Source organism: Vicia villosa, linkage group LG1 (genome assembly GCF_029867415.1).
Source record: "Vicia villosa cultivar HV-30 ecotype Madison, WI linkage group LG1, Vvil1.0, whole genome shotgun sequence".
Taxonomy (NCBI): Eukaryota; Viridiplantae; Streptophyta; class Magnoliopsida; order Fabales; family Fabaceae; genus Vicia; species Vicia villosa.
The window spans coordinates 236,683,740-236,704,952 of record NC_081180.1 but is presented as its reverse complement, the minus strand read 5'-3'; the positions used below and the strand labels follow the sequence as shown (position 1 = coordinate 236,704,952).

The 21,213-nt window shown below is 35.1% G+C and overlaps 1 protein-coding gene and 1 pseudogene across 1 annotated transcript; one reads left to right on the top strand and one right to left on the bottom strand.

The window, feature by feature from the left end:
* Positions 1–1,538: 1,538 nt before the first annotated feature.
* Positions 1,539–2,174, bottom strand: LOC131596932 (uncharacterized). The gene has a single exon (XM_058869665.1). The coding sequence runs from the start codon at positions 2,172–2,174 to the stop codon at positions 1,539–1,541; it is 636 nt and encodes a 211-aa protein (XP_058725648.1).
* A 4,905-nt stretch (positions 2,175–7,079) lies between these two features.
* Positions 7,080–9,562, top strand: LOC131596926 (uncharacterized; annotated as a pseudogene).
* The last annotated feature ends 11,651 nt before the right edge of the window (positions 9,563–21,213 follow it).

Below are 21,213 nucleotides of genomic sequence, written 5' to 3'. Positions count from 1 at the left end.
ATACTTTAACAAGTCCCTTAGCGAAACTTAGTCTCTAACCATCATTACACAGACCGCGATCCAACCTCTCATATATACGTTGTCCTCCTCTAAAGATTGGACCCCTCTAGGTAAATTCCAGTCCTACAGCTCCCACGTCAATCAAATTGCATCTCTCAGTGTTTTTATTGAATTTGATACACTTGTTAATTAAAGCCACTCCTCCACCTTTTTTCTCATGTGCAAAAGCGATATCGTTAAAATCTACTACAATTAACCAAGGATCTTTCATATCCTTACTGATCTTACGTAAGTCATCCCACATCAATCACCTATTATCCACATTCAGGCTAGCATAAATATGAGTAAAATACCAGATTGGTCCTTGGTCATATTGCATGCTCATGTGGATAAATTGGAACTTTTTTAAAACAACCTGCACATAAACTTCCGCCTCATTCCATGCAACACAAATTTCTCCAGAATATCCATGATTTTCAGAGGATGAAAAACCATCATAACCAAGTTTGCGCATAGACTCCTTCAGCTTATTTGGGTTTCATCTAGTCTCCTCAATGATAAGCATGATCAGTTTATACCTACTAACATATTGTTTGCAATACCTATCGAAGCTTCTGTTGACTGCGCCTCGGCGATTCCACACAAAAATATCTTTTTGATGAATCGTCATAAAAAACAAACTAGAAGAAGTAGACCTCTGTTAACCAAATGAAACAAGTTACTGCGGAGTCTCCCCCACCACTTCCATGTCATTCTCACTCAGCTCTTGACTAACCTTCAAGTTAGTGATGTTGGTGCAATCATTCGTGTGGCTCGCATCAAATTGCTCAAGGGAGGTAGTTACCTTGCCAAAGACAAAAATATTACCTAACTCAGGAGCCTTCATGCTATGTGGGATAATCTCTTCTAGAATTGGGCCTCTGAATTTATCAGCTCTGAATTGGGTCCAGAATCTTGTTTTTATAACCCTCCTTAGGAAGCCCCTCAATAGAAACTTTAGTAAGAGAGGATATTATTTCTTCTGCTCCCTTGTCTCCCATAACCTCGGCCAAATACCCAGTCCATTTCTTAGTCGTTCCTGTTGTTTTGCTTTTAAATATTGTGCCTTGGCTCACTGCTACACTTTTATCATGTACTTCCTTGTTGATTGTGATTTTTGTCTGTTTTTTAATCCTAGATACCATACTCTCCTTTTGTCAGTCTCCCCCCAAGCTACTGCCATCTGTCCTTATTTCACTTATAGTTTTACTATTTTTTTTACTGTTGTGACCCTTGCTCTCCGATTACTTTCCTCTTATGCCCTTGTTACCTACCTTCATTTGGTCACTAGGATTGCTGACCAATGAAAAACCCTTCTTCTGCATGTCGTGGTCCCCACCAAAGATATGCCTGTTTTGTTCCAACGTGTCCTCATGTATTTCTGATAATATCGAATCTTTTCCATTCATTAACGCATTAAATACATTAAACCTTGATCCCGATTCTGATGTTCCAACAATAACTTTGGAGATTTTCTTCCCGTTTCTGGCTCCTGCCGCCTATCCGTTCGCCTGAGACTTCATTCTACTGCTGGTCTGCAATACGTGTTTCCTGCTTCTCCGGATTTTCTGAACCACCGTCCAAGGGCCATCACAAGAGTTTGAGACACCAATTGCATTTTGCTTGACTCCTTCATACTTCATGTTATCCCAAAGTGCATTCTTCTCTAGACATCCTTCTTTATAGTGCCCGAATCGACCACATGTAACACACAAAAGATGCAGACTTTCGTATTCAACCTTATACTTCCGATCTTTTATCTTGAATTGAGCCAGTAATGGATTGGAAAGATCAACCTCAACACAAAGTCGTGCAAATTTCCCTCGTCCCTGCAGCAACGTATTCTTGTCCACTTTCAAACTCTTCCTTATCCTATTACCCATGAATTTCAACACTCGAGGATCGTAGTACTCAATTGGTAATCCTGCAATCCTAACCCACACTTCCACCTTTTCAATAGTACCGCTGCCTTGGTGAAAATTGGGACTCCATTCCTTGACAGTAAGATAATGGTCATAAACAAACCAATGAAATTTTTTCAAAGCTGCATTACGATCATCATCGTTTGTGAACGTCACCAAGAAGTACTCGTTGCTCAGGTTTATGATAGTGATGACTCCTTTCCTCACCCACATTTTCTTTAACCTTGTCTCTAGCACCTTGAAACCTATTCTCCTACCTAGCAGTTTAACAATAACTCCTTTCTTCCATGGCTGTGCATCTACATTTCTTCATACTTGGAAAATATGAACTTTGGGCATGCATAGTTCCCTTCAAATTGCTCTTCCACTATCATGTTTTCCAGAATGTTCATATCATTGAATGGTAGAATATATGTATATTGAACATTAATATCATCATTAAAAACTAATTAATTTATAGAAAATCATTTGGATGTATCTGTGACACAACAGAATATATCTTAGAAGTTAAGAAGAATTGCAGTTTAGATATGTATGGTTATTAGGTTTAAACCTTAATGTTTCTAGTACAAAAATTAAAATATGGGTGAGAAATAGTAAAATGACCACAAAAGGAGCATATTGCATTTTGATCAACAAAAAAATCTGTCCTATCTACCTTCTCTATCACCAAACAAGTTTGAACGTTATCAGTCTCTTAACTCTCTTACAACCAATTAAAACATGTTTTTTTAATGGTGAATCATATTTCACAATCTATGATTCAACATTTGTTTAGTTAAATTAATCTGTCTGTAATTATTACAACATGTTTTGTGAAATTCTTCCAAATTTATTATCATAAGGTATGGTATATCACGGAGAGTTTTTGGAAAAGTAGATAAAATGTACAGAATTTTGTAATCTATCTAAAATTGAAAAAAAAAGTTGCATGATTACATAAAGATATCAAGGGAGTGAGTTATTGTTTTGGTTTTTTAGCTTAGGTTGCAATAGAAAACATTCAAATGATAAGAAGATGCAACCCTATAGAATCTCACTAAAACTGGATAAACTCAATATATTAGGATAAACTTATTTGAAGAAAAAAATAATCATTTTAAAGTGATGTGGTTAAATCCACTTGAAAAAAATTAAGGGTTAAATATACAAAACCCCCCTGTAATATTAGCGAGATTCTCTTTAGGCCCCTGTAAAAAAAATTTTTTTAAAACAACCCTCGTAATTTTCAGATTCCGTCGAATAGGCCCCTGATTGCCAGATTGAAGCAAAGATTCTTTCATTTTGCTAGCATGGCAGTCCACGTCACATTTTTTATGAATTATTATTTTAAAGTATTAAAATGTTACTTTGGACCTAAAGCCAAATTAGTCTTACATAGCAGCCCAACTGCTGATCTTTTTGAAAAGTGTTGTGAAAATCAAGTTTATAAACACTTTCATTTTCTTTTAAACTTTCAATGTGGGACTCCTTCATTTCAAAGTTTGCTGGTATGAATTGCAATATTACTTCTCTTGGTGCTAACAAGAATAGATCAGTAACTCTTTAGCATTTCAATTCTTCCTTTCTCCTTTATCTTCTCTTTTCTTTCTTTTTTATTTTAAAAAAGTTATATTATGAATTGTGATCTTTCTTAACAACAATGTTTATTGAAATGGTGCAGGAAGGCTTAGGCCTCCACATGGAGTGATGGCACGTACCAGTTCCTTATCATGAAGCTTCATTATCCACAATTTTCCAAATGGAAGAGTTTAATGCATGCAACCTTGTCTGCATGTGCATGCATGCCATTCATCATAAATGATACATTTTGTTAAAGTTGGAATATTAATAATTTCTAAAAGTGAAGAATAAATGGAAATGTATCATTTAACATACATGTAGCTCCTCTTGTCTTTTCCATGCAGCTGGTGGTGGTGGTCATTTCCATGGAAGTCCTACCTAGATTAAGAGATTAATCTCTCTCAATGAAGCACATGGTTTCCTTGTCTGCAAACATAAAATTCAACACCAAACAATTAGTTAAAAAGTGTCTATAATCCATGTGATTTCCTTGCTCAAAACTTCAAATAGAACGGATTTTTATCACTTAATTCAAAGAATAAAAAAAAGCAACCCAATATTTCAGAAAGCTTCTGGTAGAATGAACAAGAAAAGAAAGACATTTCACTTGAAGACATGGAAATAATATTTCAAAGAGAAAGAAATAAATAGAAAACAAAAAGTATAACATATAATTGCTCACACTTTTACTTCCAAAACACTTTTAAGCTCGAAGACCTGATACAAGTTAATCCAAGAATCAGCTTAATGAGTTAAGGTTTGTCTTGTTTCAAACATCAAGATCTGTTAGTAGCTTAAACTTTTTAACTACAAGTTTCAAAAAAATATTACAAATGTCATGCATGGTACACCAACTTCTGGATCTTAATATACCTATAACATTACATTTTAGTTTTACTGTTGTTAGAATGGTTGTACAAAGCATGGTAGACTGGCTGCATGTACTCCACGAAGCTGGTTATACAAAGCATGGTAGAATGGTTGCATGTACTCAGCCACGACGTGTTGCTGTTACTTTTCAACTTCTTGAATTTAATTTTTCTTACTTGAGTTATTTGAATTAGTTAAGTTTGTGTTGTTGGAAAACACTAAAAATATCTTGGATATATCTAATTTTTCAGTTGAAGTTTAAAGATATACTTAATATTTGGGTAGTAGTGAAAACATATTAGAGTGGTATGTTGCTGTAAAGCTAAAAACTTCCACATCGAGTAGTAATGAAAACATATTAGAGTTTATAAACCAAACTCACTTGTTGGTAGACAAAATGAAAACAGATTGAGTAAATGGGCTACTTAAATACCTATCATCTGCATGGGCCCATATATAATTTTTTAATAAAAAAGCAAACAGTTAAAATCGTTAATTTAAAAAATTAGAAAAGAATTATTACAAAAAAAAATTGATATAAAAAAGTTTTAAAAATATAATATATAAAAAAAATAAATTAAAGAATTAAGTATTCCACGTGGCTAAAAAAATTAAATATAAAATAAAATAAAAATGCAGCTGGACTGTCACGTCACTCAAAATTAGAATCTAAGCTGAAATAGTATATTCAGGGGCTATAACGAGGGAATCTTAATATTACGAGGTTTGTTTTACAAAAAAAACTTTACCAGACCAGGGGCTAAAATCAAATCTCGCTAAAACTTTACCAGAGGATAAAATCAAATCTCGCTAACATTACAGGGGGCGTTTGTATATTTAACCCAAAAATTAATATGGAAATCAAGAATGCGCCAATTATAGCTATATCAAATTACAAGTAAAATCAAAATTTTCATATAACCTCTCATTTCATCATTATACCTCCATAATTTAAAAATAAATTTCTCAGATTTAATATCTCATTATTGGTACAATATTATTCAAAATTAAAGAAAAAATATCCTATTTTCACATTAAAAAAATTAATTTAAATTTTTAGATCAAAAGCAACAAATTATACAATAGAATTTAAAACTGGTCATAAATAAAGTTTTAATTCAGATAATGAAGATTGCAAATTAATATTTAAAGTCTAAATTATTTATCATGAATTAACTCAATGAAAATGGATGACAACTTCATTTACACATAATTACTGTTGTTTTAATTTACATTGTCTAATTTATATTTGTGACGGATTGATTAAAATTATAAATATGTAATTGGCACTAACAAACAATTATTATTACTGTTGATAAAACTAAAATTGTTGTTGATGTTACACCAAAATGAAACGTGTCTCAAAAAGTTTAGTTCAAAATAGAATGGTTAATATAGGAATTGAAACATGTGACTATGCCTGTACTCCACTCAAGTATCACTTTAACACATATTTATTGTATAAAGAAGATTAAAAATTAAATAAGAAAGATTACAAATTAAAACATGTGACACGGTTTGAAAACTGACTGAAAAATACTAAATGATAATTTACATAGATCATAAATAAATTGTCAAGACATAACTAGAAAAATGGATATGAGAATCTTTACTTACACATAACTTTTTTTTTTATTATTGTTGCTTTTATTTACTATGTAAAATTTATATTTGCTAACTGATTAAAATAATAAATATGTAAATAACAAAAAATTATTGTTACTCTTAAGATAAACCCAAAGAAAATGTTGATAAAATACCAAAATGAAACCTGGTTCAAAGAATATATTTCAAAATAAATCAGTAATAAGAAAAATTTATAATTGAAATCATGGGACATGGTTTGACTTGTACTATAATGTAGATCATCATCAAGCTGTTTATAAGAATAATATTTCATTCCAATTAATTAAGAATTAAAGATTGTTTTGACCGCTTTAATAAATTAGTCGCTTTACCTCTTTTCACTTTTCATTTAATGTTTCACTTCCACCACTTATTTATTTCTTTCAATATTTTTATATTGCTGAATCTCAATCGTTTCACCAAACTTGAAATAATTGGATTTGGATTCTCTGCAATCAAAGTGATTACAGAGTTAATCAACACCATTGATAAATTTAAATGGATTTTTATTGATGTATTGTGAGGCAATGAGTTTATTATCAGTGGTGTAGATTTTTTTGAATGTGTGAATCTTAAATGCAAGGAATCATAATTCCAATAATTACTTTGATAGAGAAGAGAAATTATTTAGATAAATAATTTAGTTATTTAAATTAATGTCTAATTTTTATTAGTAGTACTTTTATAGTTATTGGGCTTTTTATAGTGTTTGGGTCTTCTAGTTAAGGATCCACTATGAATACTATATATGTAGTGTCTTTGACACAATTAAGGGTATCAATCAATGAAATCAAACTCCTACCACACCTTCATTTCCATCCTTTCCATGGGAACTTTTCTCACCCTATTACACAAATCCATGTGTTCCAACACCATCACCATATTTGTATTTTAATCATGGTTATACACCTCCTCCACCTAACCAATATTCATCATTCCCTTATTCATATGATTACACTAATTATCATCAGCAACTCCGAGCAACAAATACCTCTTCCACACTTTTTCATAGATATCAAACACATTATAGAAATAGAAGAGATTTTTATAAATATCTTCATGTTACCCATCCTTGTATTAAAAAAAAATTCCAAACAACCCACAAAACTCATATTCAGTCGCTGCATCATCGGAATCAAGTCGGAGTTGCATCCAACTCATCTTCCTGGAAAACGCTGTCGCAGCCTCACCGCCGGCCACCGCAAACTCCTTCAGTTTTCTCCAATGGAAAGTATAAAAACAGATGATGCAGGTCCATGTCCAAAGGCTAAAGCAAGTAGTAAGGATGTTTCTAAGAGAGAAAAACTTTATGTATCGGCCATGTTTAAAAGTATGGAGGAAAAAGCTGATAAACCTAAAAAAGCTTCTTCCTCGAATAAGCCGAAGTCAAAACTTTCTCCAAAAGCTTTTGCTTACACTGATGGTATTTCTCTTCCTTCCTCCTATGATGATGAATCCGAAGAGGAGTTAGAGCAAAAGCATAGACCTGATGTGACACCACTTGAGGTGTCTGTTGCTGAAATGAAATTGAAAAAGCGTGAAAAGATAGATATTTTAGATGACCATCAGGCTGAACAGGAAGGAAAAAAATCTCTTAGAGATGATCATGATGCTTTCACTGTTGTCATTGGAAGTCAGGCTTCGGTGCTTGATGGAGATGATGGTGCTGAATCGATTCAATCACGGCCGTCTCCACTGCCAGAGCCACTTGATTCAATCACGGTACCAGTCTCGCTGCTTCCACTTGAACCAACTCACCATCTGTTTGATGAAATGCCAGAACGAGACGCTGCCAGATTCTTTGTCGCAAAGGTGTTGCGCATCATCTCCATGACCTACGATCCAGGACCACCCAAAGCTACACTCAAAGCCACAACAATGATTATCACAAGGTATTTTAGTTCAAGATTATTAGCAAATATCATTTTCATGATGTCCGATTTAACACATCTCATTGAGTCGACCCGAGTTATCGAATCTTCGCGTGCTGTTGGTGAGAAGATGAACTTCCTTGTTGGCTTTGATTCATTGTTGGTGAGTATACTTTCTTCTGCTCAGATTTTCGGTGGTGCATTCCCTAAGAACTATGAGCCTCCTTCTGGATTTTACTTTGAAGTTAATGATGATTCCGAAATAGTTCAAGATAACATGGATTTGTTCGATTACAACGTGCAAGATAAGTGGACGACTTTGTTGCTGCTGCACTAATACAAGCAAACATAACTCGAACAAATCCCATAATGTGGACAATGAGAACCGATTTTAAGTATCAATACGCACATACATGGTACCGGCAATTGGACAAGCTTATTCATTATGTGAACAAGGATGGACGTGTCAATGCTTTGTATTCTACGCCATCCATATATACTGATGCTAAATATGCTGCAAATGAGTCTTGGCCAATCAAAACCGGCGATTTCTTCCCTTATGCAGATCGTGCAAATGGTTTATGGACAGGATACTTTACCAGTAGGCCAGCTTTGAAATTCTATGTCAGATTAATGAGTGGCTATTATTTGGCTGCAAGACAACTAGAATATTTTAGAGGGCGAAAGAACTCGGGGCCAAATACAGATTCATTAGCGGATGCTTTAGCAATTGCTCAACACCATGACGCAGTCACTGGCACGGAAAAGCAGCATGTGGCCAATGATTATGCTAAACGGATGGCGATAGGCTACAAGGAGGCAGAGGAACTGGTTTCATCATCACTGGCTTGCTTGGCTGAATCAACATTGTTTACTGGATGTCAGAACCCAGTTACAAAGTTTCACCAATGTCCGCTTTTGAACATTACTTACTGTCCTGCAACAGAAGTTGAACTGGTTCAAGGAAAGAGTTTGGTTACTGTGGTTTATAACTCCCTTGGTTGGAAGAAGAATGAAGGGATTTGAATTCCCGTTATCAATGGTGATGTTACAGTTCATGACTCTAACGGTGTAGAAATAGAATCTCAAATTCTACCTCTGGCTGAGGCATTTATAAACTTAAGAAATTACTATGTCAAGGCATATTTGGGAGAAAATCCATCCAGCTTAGAAGATGGACAAATCAAGCTAATGCTCCACAGGAGATTGTTGCTTGATGATTCAAGAGGTGTTGCAGAGGCCCTAAACGAAACAGACTGTGTTGTCCTTACATCATTAGTTTATGAGAAGCAGCAAAATTTAAGAATCATGATGAAAATGCATGGTCTCGGTGATGGGCCATATTGGATGATTTCTTATAGTTATTTTCTTGCCATATCACTTATCTACATGTTGTGTTTTGTGATATTTGGCTCAGTCATTGGATTAAAGTTCTTCACAATGAATGACTACCGCATCCACTGTTTTGTTCAGTTTAAACAATGGGATCCAGGAGAGGAAAAAGAAAACTTGATTTAGCAATTTGGTTGTACAACCTTGAGGACAAGGTTGTTTTTGAAGGGGTTGGTAATGATAGAGAAGAGAAATTATTTAGATAAATAATTTAGTTATTTAAATTAATGTCTAATTTTTATTAGTAGTACTTTTATAGTTATTGGGCTTTTTATAGTGTTTGGGTCTTCTAGTTAAGGATCCACTATGAATATTATATATGTAATGTCTTTGACACAATTAAGAGTATCAATCAATGAAATCAAGTTTAATTTTATCTTTTACTTTAAGTCCCTTTTATTGTTCTTCCCCTTTTCTAATTTAAACCCTAGTTTAGAACCTTGGTAGGAATTGCTTCCTATCATACTTACTTTTCCTTCGAAGCAAAAGTTAAAGGAATGCAATATCCACCATTATATATCATGTGCCTATGTGAGAATGTTGTATTTCTATATCCTTCTAATGCTAAAATTGTACTCTATAAATATAGCAAAGCGTAGTCTCGTTTTAGTAATAATAATACCATGTGACACACAGCCTACTTTGTTTCTTGATCAAATTGTTGTATTAAATTCATTACTACCCACAAATTTTTTATAAGTTTATAATGAAATTTAATTTAAATAAATACCATGGTTTTAATTTTTAAAACTAGAACTTAATTTTTAAATGGTTTTTGTGATTAGTACTATGGTAAGACTTTTCATGATATTCATGATCTTTTTAATTCATGATTTTCATGATCTTTTTAATTCAAGTTAAGAGAAAATAATATTGAATTGAATTGAATGGAGGATTTGTATAGACAAGTATCTTAAAATTAATTATAACTAATTATGGATTTCAAATATTCTTTAAATCTAATATATAATTTCATTAATTCATTCATAAGTACACCATACCTATTTTGTTAAACATGCTTCGCTTGAGGACCATACCCTATTTTCCTTCATTTGCCTACTCTTCAATTTGAATTTCACCCGATGTATTAATGGAAAAATTTATTTGTCCTATATTATTTAGCTTATACATTAAAATTAGTTTTCAAAATTATATAGGAAAAACAAATTAGTTTTTAAAATTATCCACAAGTTTTATTTTTAATTTTTTTTATGAGTTACCTGTTGATTGATGGTTGGTTGATTGTTAGACAAGTTATAATATTTTAAATGTTTTGATTTGGATAAATGAAATAAATATGACGTATTAGGCAAGGAGGCATAGAGGGAGACCACTAAAAAGGTTGGATTAACTTAGTGGATAGACAGAGAAATAGAATGACACAGAATTTGAGTTGGTTTGTTTAGCAAAAACTCTCCAAATAATGAGTATTTGTGCATTTATATGCTAACAATTAGTATAATGATAGTATTACATATTTCATTTTTTTGGATTAATATAATAACAAAGGACAATGTCCTTCACTTACTTTAGTAAAATACTCATGTTGATAATGACTATCTTAGCGATATCTCAATGGCGATTCAATTATTTTTCGCAGTAGTAACATGTATGAAGAAGGAGGATAGGAGGAGACGGTCGTTGTCACCATCTCCGATGGCGAACAATCCTCCATAATAACTTGATTTTCATTCTTTAGTGAAAAAACCTCCATTAAAGGAAAGTAAGTGTGACTAAGTAAATGATTGACACATTCAAAGCTGACGTTTTTAGCTAAACATTAGACATTTAGATGATGGCTCATCCCTCAACTAAGAGCTTAAGCAATTAAATAGTTGTCTTTAGGTGATGGCTCAGGGAATCTCTTCTATTTAAAAAATAGTCTCATAATTTGAGGGACTCTCCCAAATTTGATGGACTTGTAAGACCCTAAACCACAACCACTTCTATTTTAAAAAACATGCATCATAAAATACTCATACATTTCTCAACTCAACTTTTCACATTCTCAAATCATATTATAGTGGCGGAAGTAAATCTTAACATAACTTTAATTGTCTCATAAATAAAATAAACTTCATTTTAACTCAGGATATATATAGTAAAACAACTCGCAGAACACAAAAACAAAAAGTAAATATATTGAAGAGGCCAACTATGTCTTTCTCTAAAACACATAACACATATGAATCATTAGCCTCTAAAATACGTTCCATATATTAGCATTGTATAAAAGTAAGGACAGTATATTATCACAGTTACACTTGTCATACAAATCCAATAACAATAATTAATCAATAAATGCAATTATATATATGTAAGGAATTCATCTTCTTTACTTCCATGCATGTGGTACCAATAATTCAGATATTCTAAGGTGTGTTACTGAAATGTCCAACTTGTTATTAGGTTGAAGTCCTACTGGTCATTAGACCGAAGTCATAAACTGTCATTGGACCAAAGTCTTAACTCGTTATGGGAGTGAAGCCCTACCCATGTCTAATAAAAATGATGCATGGATGTAATAAAAACAAATTGTCATCTATATCCTCCAACTCCAATCATCTTCACTTGACGTAAGTTTTACACGTCACTGGTTCTTTCAAACCTAAACACGTCAGCATCAATTATTGTCGGTGTAAGGCCACGTCATTGGTTATTTCGAACCTAAATACATCATCATCATCATCACCATCATCATCAATTATTGTCGGTTTAAGGCCACGTATCTGGTTCTCCTGAACATAAAAATCTCAACACTAGTTCTTTTGAACCTAAACATACGGTACATAAACATTTGTGATGTAACCTTAACAAATTAACTCGTATAGATAACACTAAAACACACAATGTATTTTGACTCGATTTTCATATGTGCTAATTTCATTTATTCCATTTTGTAGTGTTATGCTTGTGGTTGTGCATATTTCAGATACTTTGCAAATCAAAGTCATTATAGGAAGAAACCAAACGAAAACAAAGTAAAACAGATAAAAAGCAACACAATTATTCTGATGACAATCATTACAATGCTAGAAGAGAGAGAGAGAGAGAAAGAAAGAGATAGAGAAATGAATCAAAGAGACTGAGTCTAGGCATTTTGGCGCCCATCATGGCACCCCTGACAGCCACAATCTTTAATTTTTACTTGTGGCGCCCTCCATGCACCTCGGTTCCTGAAAAAGTGAAACAGAAAGTGGCCTAGTCTTCCCTATTCCACCGTAATTTTCTCCCATGATTTCTACATGATTTGACCTAATATTATGCACCTGTAACACTATGAAAAGGTAGTTTTATTAGGTTTTCAGTATCCAAGTTTTCCTAATCTTCATTGTAGGCATATATTTTACCATAAAAGTAATAACCGTTCACATTGAAGGATTAGTACGCCATTGTTATTGCATTCAGAGTTTTCATTTTACCTGCGTCAAATTAAAGCTTAATTAATCTTGCCAGAATTTTCATTCAGAAGTTTCCATTCCTTCAAGTTTTGTTCCTTTGATTTCTTTACGCTGCTTTTAAATACCTTAAGTTTTATATGCATTTATTATTAGTAATAGTTAGTAATATATAGGTTTGTATCTGATCTTGCATGCTTGGGTTACTAAACTGAATTAATCATTATGCCTCTGTTTCATATGCTTAATATTAGTAATACAAATATGAGTTTAACCTCGATTATGTCTGGCTAAGTTTGTGGAGTCCGGTATGTGAGGACCTTCACTCCGACGGGAATTGATAAATTCAACATTTATAATCTTTTATTAAAATTATTTTTTTGGTTCTGATTTTTAGTTTTAAGGTCAAAAAGTTCTACGCGAGAGCGAGAACACTTAGGTGACAGTCAATAGCGCGACGCATTGAGATTTGTAGTGGATAGTAAAAATTGGATTTAATTCCTTAAAACAGCAAGAGCGCTTTAGAGCTTACTTAGGATTTATTAAATTTCAAAAATTGTTTCGAGATTTTAAATGGTCGAGCGACAACAAAACATTTATGGTGTCGATAAAAAACATGGTTTGCGCGAGAGTGTGTACTCTTTTTAAACCGATGCTTTCTTTTGAAAAGTATTTTAAAACAAAAATAAAATCCAAGAATTTATTGAATCCCTAAGGGTCACTAAAATCAAATTTCGGTCTCACTTGTTTGATAAAAACCCAATCTAGTGTTAATATTTAGTTTTATTTTTAGTTCCCTGTATGTAATAAATATATTTTAGCCTTAGATTTACATAGTATCAATAAATTACGGTAGATTGATTATTAGTCCACATAAGTTCAGTATCTTTTAAAACTACAATTGATTCCATGCACTTGTGGAATGCACCCATCAAGTTTTGGGCGTCGTAAACAAAGAACCCAATAATGTAATTGAAAACAAAGAGCCCGAAAATGTAACGTGTAATCAAGCCTTGATCCTACGTCTAGTTTGTTGAAATATGTTACAAGTTTAAGAGATGAAAGAATTTGTTGAAATATGTTACAAGTTTAAGAGATGAAAGAAAACATACAGACAACAACAAAGTATGAGTAATAAAATATGATGAGAGAGAAAGTTAGTGAGAGAAACAGTGCTAGGTTTAATCTGGTTTTCCATGGCTGCTCAAAAAAGGAATTCTGAAGGAGGCTGGCAAGAGGTGAATAGAAAAGGGAGACAAGTAAATTCAGGAATCAAATGGGACATCATGAAGAATTCTATTGAAGGAGACCTTGGGGAGATACTTCATTATTTATAACGGATTTCGACCATAAATGGAGAGCAAGAGACCTGTTTTTTGAATTTAAGGACTTGGGTGTGGTGGATGAAATTGTAATACCACCTAAGAGGGATTGGAGAGGTGAAAAATATGGTTTTGTGAGGTTTGTCAATGTTGTTAACATCAGGTTGTTGGAGATTAAATTGGATAATCTATGGCTTGAAGGAAGAAAGTTAAAGGAAAACTTCTCAAAGTTCAAAAGGAAGGTGATGTATGGAAAAGCTAATTTGGTTCACCCCTTAACCAATGGTGCTACGGCTGGGTTAATTGGAGTAGGCCCTAAGGGTAAACAGAGAAGTGGTCAGGCTTTAGGAGGGGAAACAAACAGAGGTAATAAGGAGCAGTTTCTCTCTTATGCGGACTCTCTAAAGAGAAATCTTTTGGCGAGGGTTAACACAAAGCAAGGGGGAGTTTCAAAGTCGAATATCATGTTAGGTGCCAAATTGTGTTAATATTTAGTTTAATTAGTGGCACCTTTCGACCGATTCTATCGAGTATGCTTTTAATAATGTGAAGTTTTAGATAATTATTTATAGTTTATAACTTTTAACTTTCATTTTATGTTAATATGTGTTTTAGTTACGATTGTGTAGGTTTTAGCCAATTTTGGGAAGTTTGGAGCTTGTTTTGGCCCTGATTGAAGGCTGCTGGGCAGAAGTTTGGGCGCGTCACGCGGTGATAGGGCGCGTCGCGCCCTGGGCGAAATATTTTGTGAAGCTTCAAGCAGAGATTTGCGCGCGTCGCGCGTCTGGGCTGTTTAATTTTAAGTGTAATGGCGCGTAGCGCGCTGGAGGGCGCGACGCGCCCTGGACAAATTTCAGAATTACTATAAAAGGAGCATTTCTGATATTTTTACTTCTTCTTGACATTCTTAAGAGCTCAAGGAACCTTTGTCTACTGTAGCAAACTGAGAATTGAAGATTCGAAGCTTTGATCATCGATTAATCGCCGTAGATGCTTGTTGATCTTCATCCTTTCCTTCTTGAGCAAGCTACCATTCTCATGGATAGCTAAATCTCTTTTGTATCAAGATAAGATGTAATCTTCCTAGCCTTTTGTATGTTTTTCTTGTGAATATATTATGTATGAACAAGTGATGATCAATATAGATGGTTTAGTTTGTTTATTAAAGCTTTTCTATGGTATAAATGTTTGAGACATCAATGTTTGTATCTAGACCTAACTTTATCATCTATCAAACTATAAGTTGCAGACATGGATTTAGCGTTTGATGTTTACTTAGTATCGTTTTTAAAACGTTATTTGTATTGTTTAAACGGTGGAGAAATTATCGGTTAAACAATACGGTAAATCTAGCTATATCGTTGCGGACACGGACGATATAGACGTCGATACGTAATTATATAGATCGTTAACTAGTTCATATACATATATTTATAAGGAGACATACAAATTTAGGTCGATGAAATCGAATCTTGATACATTTTCTTTAACTTAGAACTTTCATTAATTTACTCTTTGCTACTAAAGTGATTGAATGACCTTTTGCAAACTCATAACTAAAGTAACATTAACTCAAGACAAAATAGGCTATAGAACGGCGGTGATATCTCAATAATCCCTGTGGATACGATATAAACGAAAAGTACACCACAATACTCTTTCAACAAAATGGCGCCGTTGCCGGGGATTGTTGTTCAGATATTGCAAGCATTGCAATAGTTTGTTTTGTATTGAGTCTTATAATTAATCCCTTGTTTCTATATTTATATTCCTTGTGTTTGTTAATTTGCTTGGTTAGTTTTTCAGATTACAGTTTATGCGAGGACGTGTACCTGCAGATCAACTCCTTTTTGATCCTGAGATTGAAAGGACCATGCGTAGAGAGAATAACAAAACTCGTAGGAGGAGACTACTAGCTAGGGAAAGAAGACAACAACAAGAAGCGTCTTCTTCTTCAACTCCAGTTGAAAACTTGGTTGAGGAAGAAATGGCTGCGGATCCTAATGTTCCTGCTCGAGGGCCGTGTGTTAACAGCCCTCGCCTCAATGCACAATTTGCTCGTGATCAGGCCAATGGAAGAAACTCTGAAATGAAAACGGGGTTACTTCAATTATTATACCAAAATCCGTTCACATGGGCAGATCACGAGGATCCATTTACTCATCTAACAAAGTTCTACGAGATCGCCGGAACAATTGGTGCTCCGGAAGCCGAAGAAGAACAGGTGTTCAGGAGACTCTTTCCTCATTCCTTAATTGGAAAAGCTAAGGAATGGTACCTTGATCAACCAAATAATGTCATGACAATTTGGAACGAGTTAGAAGAGAAGTTTCTGGATCGGTTCTTTCCTCACAATAGGTTCATGGAAGCGAAAACTTCTATTGCGGTGTTCTCTCAAGGTTCGAATGAATCTCTCAATGAAGCATGGGAGAGGTTCAAGTTCATGGTTAGAAAATGCAAAGGTCATGGGTTTGATGAATTGTCTCAAATCCATATCTTTAGAAATGGACTCCAACCTCAACCAAAAGCTCTTTTAGATGCTACCGCGGGTGGTTCGTTGATGTCAAAAACTGCTGCAGAAGCGATTGCTATCATTGATAGAATGGCTTTGAATGATCATCAAGGGCAACACAATTGTAGTGCATTGCAAAGAAAACCGGGAGTTCTTGAATTGAACACTAGTGATGCAATACTTGCTCAAAACAAGTTATTGACACAACAAGTAGAATTGCTCACTCAACAAATGTCAAAACTCCCTCAACAAATCAAAGAGATAAATGGGATCCCTTCTAAAAATCAACAGGTGATGTGTTGTGAATTGTGTAGGGGTGACCATCAAACTGGTTTTTGTCCTCCACCGGGTGAAGATGTGAATTATGTGTCTAATCCTAATCAAGGTTATAATGGGAGACAACAACAACAACCTTACAACAATAACCAAGGTTACCAACAAAGAGGTAATCAAGGTTATCAACAAGGATGGAGGCCGGATGCGGATCCATCGAATCGTCAAAATCCTTATCAAGGTGGTTACAACCAACAACCTCAACAAACAAAGCTTTCAATAGAGGACACTCTTAGCCAATTCATGCAATTGCAAATTACAAGCCAAAAGAGTACGGATGCCGCCATAAAGAACCTTGAAACTCAAGTCGGGCAATTGTCAAAGCAACTTGCCGATCAAAACAAAGGTCCTTTTCCGGCTACTACACAAGAAAATCCTCGTGAGCATTGTAAGTCAATTCTAACTCGTAGCGGTAGAAATATTGATATGGGTGTAGGAGAAATAGTAGAGGAAGAAATTGTAGAAGTTGAAAAAGATAGGGAGATTGAAGTAGAAAAAAATGTTGAGGGTGATTTAGTTGAAAATGAGAAAGAGAAAGAATTAGTGGAAAAAGAAACTCTTGAGAAAGTAGTAGAAAAAGAGAGAAAAAAATTGAGTGTGAGCGAAAAGGGGAAGATGAAAGAGAACTTAATTCATGTGAAGAAACTACCTTACCCTCCCGGTCCGTCAAAGAAAGAAGATACAAAGCACTATGCTCGGTTTTTGGACATATTTAGCAAGTTGCAAATCAATGTTCCTTTTTCCGAGGCATTAGAGCAAATGCCGATGTACTCTAAATTTATCAAAGACATCATCACTAAGAAGAGAAGATTCTTGGATCCGGAGGTAGTAATGGTGAGCTCTTGTTGTAATGCGTTAATTCAACGCACTACTCCGATAAAATCAAATGATCCTGGACGGGTAACCTTGCCGGTGTCTATTGGAAATGTTCACATAGGCAAAGGTTTGGTGGATACCGGTTCTAGCATTAATTTGATCCCATTGTCTATGGTGAGAAGATTAGGAATCAATGACTTGAAGCCGACTAGAATGACGTTATCATTAGCGGATAAATCCACAGCTTATCCTCATGGAGTTGCGGAAGACTTGCTTGTCAAGGTTGACAAGTTTTGGTTTCCTGTTGATTTTTTCGTCATAGACATGGAAGAAGATCCTGATATACCTTTGATCTTAGGAAGGCCTTTTATGAAGACGGCCCGAATGATGATAGATATTGATGATGGCTTAATGAAATTAAGGTACCAAGATGAAGAATTATGTCTTGACCTCTTTGAAGCCATCAAGCATCCGAGTGATGACGACGATTGCTTTAGAATCGATGCTACAGTAAAAGCTATAATGAAAGTGGAGAATCAAATACACTTGTCGAATCCTCTTGAGAAAACTTTAATGGAAGCTCTTGAAGTGCTCACCAAAGATCAAGAGAAAGAAATTGAAGATTGCTTGAGAAGTCTAGAGGCTTGTGATGAGATGAATCCATTTGAAACTCAAATTGAAGAATTGATAGATGAGCCTAAAGTTGAAGAGCAAAAGGTGGAGTTGAATGTGTTACCATCTCACTTGAAATATGTGTTTCTCGGTGACAATTCTACTAAGCCGGTTATCATTAATAACGGTTTGTCTAGCAAGGAGGAGCATCGATTAAAGGAAGTATTGTTAAATAATCAAGAAGCAATAGGATGGGTTTTATCCGACTTGAAGGGTATTAGTCCGACCTATTGTATGCATAAGATTATGTTAGAAGATGATTTTCGGCCCGTGGCACAACCTCAAAGGCGATTGAATCCAACCATGAAAGAAGTTGTTAGAAAAGAGGTTGTGAAGTTATTGGAGGCAAGGATGATTTAGCCCATCTCCGATAGCGAATGGGTGAGTCCGGTGCATGTAGTTCCTAAGAAGGGTGGATTGACGGTTGTGAGAAATGAAAAGAACGAGTTGATTCCTTCCAGAGCGGTTACCGGGTGGCGTATGTGTATTGATTATCGGAGGTTGAACCAAGCAACAAGAAAAGACCACTTTCCATTACCTTTTATGGATCAAATGTTAGAAAGGTTAGCCGGAAGAAATTTCTATTGTTTCTTGGATGGTTATTCGGGATACAATCAAATATCAGTGAATCCGGCGGACCACGAGAAAACTGCTTTTACATGTCCCTTTGGTGTTTTTGCTTACCGAAGAATGACATTTGGGCTATGTAATGCTCCTACAACGTTTCAAAGGTGCATGCAAGCTATCTTCTCAGATTTGATCGAGAAAAGCATCGAGGTATTCATGGATGACTTTTCTGTGTACGGGTCGTCATTTGACTTGTGCTTGAAAAACCTTGATGTGGTGATGGAAAGATGTATTGAAACAAATTTGGTTCTCAACTGGGAGAAGTGCACTTTCATGGTAACGGATGGGATTGTTCTTGGCCACAAGGTATCTTCAAAAGGGCTTGAGGTCGATCTGGCAAAAATCGAAGTTATTGAAAAGCTTCCCCCTCCGGTGAATGTGAAAGGCATAAGGAGCTTCTTGGGACATGCTGGGTTTTATAGAAGATTCATCAAGGATTTCTCCAAAGTAGCAAAGCTTTTGAGTAATTTGCTCAACAAAGGTATGGAATTTCTTTTTGATGAATCATGTTTAAAAGCTTTCCTAGAACTCAAAGAATAATTGACCACCACACCCATAATTGTCGCTCCTAATTGGTCGCTTGAGTTTGAACTCATGTGCGATGCTAGTGACTATGCGGTTGGTGCGGTCTTAGGCCAAAGGAAGAACAAAAATTTCCATGCTATACATTATGCGAGCAAATTTTTAAATGAGGCACAGGTTAACTATGCCACTACTGAAAAAGAGTTGCTTGCAATTGTATTTGCATTGGAAAAGTTTCGTTCTTACCTCATTGGTTCTAAAGTGGTGTGTTATACTAATCATGCCGCAATCAAATATCTTCTCACCAAGCCTGATTCAAAACAGAGGCTTATCCGGTGGATTCTTTTGCTTCAAGAATTTGATCTTGAAGTGAGAGATAAGAAAGGTACTGAAAATTTGATTGCGGATCATTTGTCTCGGTTAGTGAATACCGAGGTTACTAAACATGAAAAAGAAGTGAGAGAAGAATTCCCGGATGAGAAACTATACATGGTACAAGAAGTTAGACCCTGGTTCGCGGATATGGCTAACCACAAAGCATCCGGATGGATACCGGAGGATCTAACTTGGAATCAAAGAAAAAAGTTTTTGAACGATGCTAATTTTTATGTTTGGGATGAGCCTCACTTGTTTAAGTTGAGTAGTGACAATCTGTCGAGAAAATGTGTCGCGGATGAGGAATCAAAAAATATTTTGTGGCATTGCCACAATTCGCCGTATGGTGGTCATTTTAATGGTTTGCGTACGGCCACAAAAGTCCTTCAATCGGGATTTTGGTGGCCTACTTTGTTCAAAGATGCTTACCACCATGTTGCCTCATGCGACAGTTGTCAAAGAACTGGTGTAATAGGGAAAAGAGAGGAAATGCCCCTCCAAAGTATTGTAGAAGTAGAAGTATTTGATTGTTGGGGCATTGACTTTGTTGGACCATTCCCTTCCTCTATGTCAAATGAATACATATTGGTAGTTGTGGATTACGTGTCTAAGTGGGTTAAAGCGATTGCTTCACCTAAAGCGGATGGTAAGACCGTGATCAAATTTTTGAAGAGAAATATATTTTCGCGGTTTGGCACGCCAAGAGTGTTAATTAGTGATGGCGGATCTCATTTCTGTAATGACCCGCTTAAGAAAGTGTTGGAGCAATATGGAGTAAAGCACAAGGTGGCTACTCCATATCATCCACAAACTAATGGGCAAGTTGAGAGGACCAATAGAGAGATAAAGAGAATTCATGAAAAAACTGTGTCTAGCTCTAGGAAGGATTGGTCGATGAAGCTGGATGAAACCTTATGGGCGTATCGGACTGCTTTCAAAGCACCAATCGGTCTTACGCCATTCCAAATGGTGTATGGTAAAAGTTGTCACCTTCCCGTAGAATTAGAACATAAGGCATATTGGGCCTTGAAACTTTTAAATTTTGACCATAAGTTGTATGGTGACCAAAGAAAAATCCAACTTCATGAGTTGGAAGAGATGAGATTGCATGCCTACAAGTCTAACTCTATCTACAAAGAAAAGACCAAATTCTATCATGATAGTAAGATTAGAATGAAAGACTTTAAGGTAGGGCAATTGGTGTTACTCTTCAGTTCCCGGTTAAGACTTTTTCCGGGAAAGTTGAAGTCGAAATGGTCTGGACCGTTTTTGGTCAAAGAGGTTAGAAGCCATGGGGCTATTGTGATAGAGGACCAAAAATCTAAGCAAGAGTGGGTTGTTAATGGTCAGAGG